Source organism: Chaetura pelagica, unplaced genomic scaffold (assembly GCF_000747805.2).
Source record: "Chaetura pelagica isolate M959 unplaced genomic scaffold, ChaPel_1.0 scaffold1063, whole genome shotgun sequence".
Lineage (NCBI taxonomy): Eukaryota > Metazoa > Chordata > Aves > Apodiformes > Apodidae > Chaetura > Chaetura pelagica.
The window spans coordinates 21,184-23,127 of record NW_009952592.1 but is presented as its reverse complement, the minus strand read 5'-3'; the positions used below and the strand labels follow the sequence as shown (position 1 = coordinate 23,127).

The following is a 1,944-nucleotide window of genomic DNA, read 5'->3' as shown; positions in this document are numbered from 1 at the left end:
CAGAAGTACGACCCGCAGCGGGAGCGGGAGCTGCGTGCCTGGATCGAGGGGACCACTGGCCGCCGCGTGGGGGACAGCTTCATGGACGGCCTCAAGGACGGCGTCATCCTCTGCGAGTACGACCCCTGTCCCTGGCCTGGGGACCAGGCTGTCCCTTGGGAATGTGCTCCACCCTGACCCCTGACCCTGGCTCGTGTCTGGGGTCATCCTCTGGGAACCCCAACCTTGACCCCAACCCTTGCTCCCGCTGCCCTCAGCTGGGCTGACCCCTGCTCTGCCCCTGACCGTGACTCTTGCCCTGACCCCCTCCCAGGCTCATCAACAAGCTGCAGCCCGGCTCCGTGCAGAAAGTGAATGAACCCGTCCAGAACTGGCACAAGGTGAGGGGGGTGGGGGGTCTGAGGCAGGGGGTGGCCATGGGGGTGCTCAGGGGATGGCAGGGGGGTTGGGTTGTGGGTCCGGGCTCTGAGCTCACCTGTGTGCAGCTGGAGAACATTGGGAACTTCCTGCGGGCCATCACGCGCTACGGGGTGAAGCCCCACGACATCTTCGAGGCCAACGACCTCTTCGAGAACACCAACCACACACAGGTCCAGTCCACCCTCATCGCCCTTGCCAGCCAGGTGACTCCACTGGGGTGGGACGGGGTCCCTGGGGGCAGACTGGGTGTTCCTGGGACCTCCCTATGTCCCGTTGGGAGGACACCACCCACGTATGGGTCCATTCCATTTCCTTACCTGCTGGTTGGCAGGGGCCAAATGGGGCAAAGCTGGAGGCTTGGGGGAGCCCTGGAGAGTATTTGGGGTGTCAGGGGGGCCTAAAAACGATGGAAACCAAGGGAGTTTTGGGGCAGTCCCATGGGAACTTGGGATAAATGTGGGTCTGTGTGGTCCAGTGGGGTGAGGGCCTGTGCGCTTCCTGAGCCCCGGGTTCTCACGCAGGCCAAGACGAAGGGGAACAACGTGGGGCTGGGGGTGAAGTATGCAGAGAAGCAGCAGCGGCGCTTCCACCCCGAGAAGCTGCGCGAGGGCAGGAACATCATCGGCCTCCAGGTGCCACAGGGACACACGGCGGGGGGGACGAGGACAGGGAGGAGCAGACAGAGGCGGTTCCAGTGTCTTGGGGCCAGTGAGTGCCATCAGGAACACTGTCCCCATCCCTCCCCATGACCCTCCCTCTCCCCTGTCCCCAGATGGGCACCAACAAGTTCGCCAGCCAGCAGGGCATGACAGCGTATGGGACGCGGCGGCATCTCTATGACCCCAAGCTGGAGACGGACCATCCCCTGGACCAGGCTACTATCAGTCTCCAGATGGGCACCAACAAGGGTGCCAGCCAGGTGGGGACATGGGGACACTGTCCCCAGGAGCATTAGGGGTGCCAGCAGGAGGGCAGAGGGGTGGAACATGGGCACTTCCATCCCCTTTGGGGACCTCACTGTGCTGGGCCAGCCAGGTATGGGGACACAGGGATGCTGATGTCCCTAGGGGGACCCCAGTATCCTGGGTCAGGCAGATAAAGGGACTTGGGGACATTTCTGCTTGGGGGGGGTATGGTCATGGAGACCCCACGGGCACCAGGGGGGAGGATGGGGCATCCCCAGGGCCCTGACATCCTGAAATGTGGCCCCCTGAGGAGGCTGAGGGAGACCTGGGAGGCTGGGGACCCGCTCAGCCTCCCTCGGGGAGCCCAAGGCCAACATCCCCAGCGCTGCCCCTGCCTAGGCGGGGATGACGGCACCGGGGACAAAGCGCCAGATCTTTGAGCCATCGCTGGGCATGGAGCACTGCGACACAATGACCATCGGGCTGCAGATGGGCAGCAACAAGGGAGCCTCACAGCAGGGAATGACAGTCTACGGGCTCCCACGCCAGGTCTACGACCCCAAGTACTGCGGCGGCCCCGACCTGCTGGGCCAGGACGGCCTCGACGGCCTCTACAACT

General features: G+C 64.2%; 1 protein-coding gene across 1 annotated transcript; it reads left to right on the top strand.

The window, feature by feature from the left end:
- On the top strand, positions 1-1,943 carry CNN1 (calponin 1, basic, smooth muscle; the record flags this gene model as incomplete). Its single annotated transcript, XM_009993672.1, has 6 exons — positions 1-116; positions 314-380; positions 486-623; positions 942-1,052; positions 1,193-1,339; positions 1,725-1,943. Coding segments are annotated over exons 1-6 (717 nt in total), but the record flags the coding sequence as incomplete, so codon positions are not given.
- Between the last annotated feature and the right edge of the window lies 1 nt (position 1,944).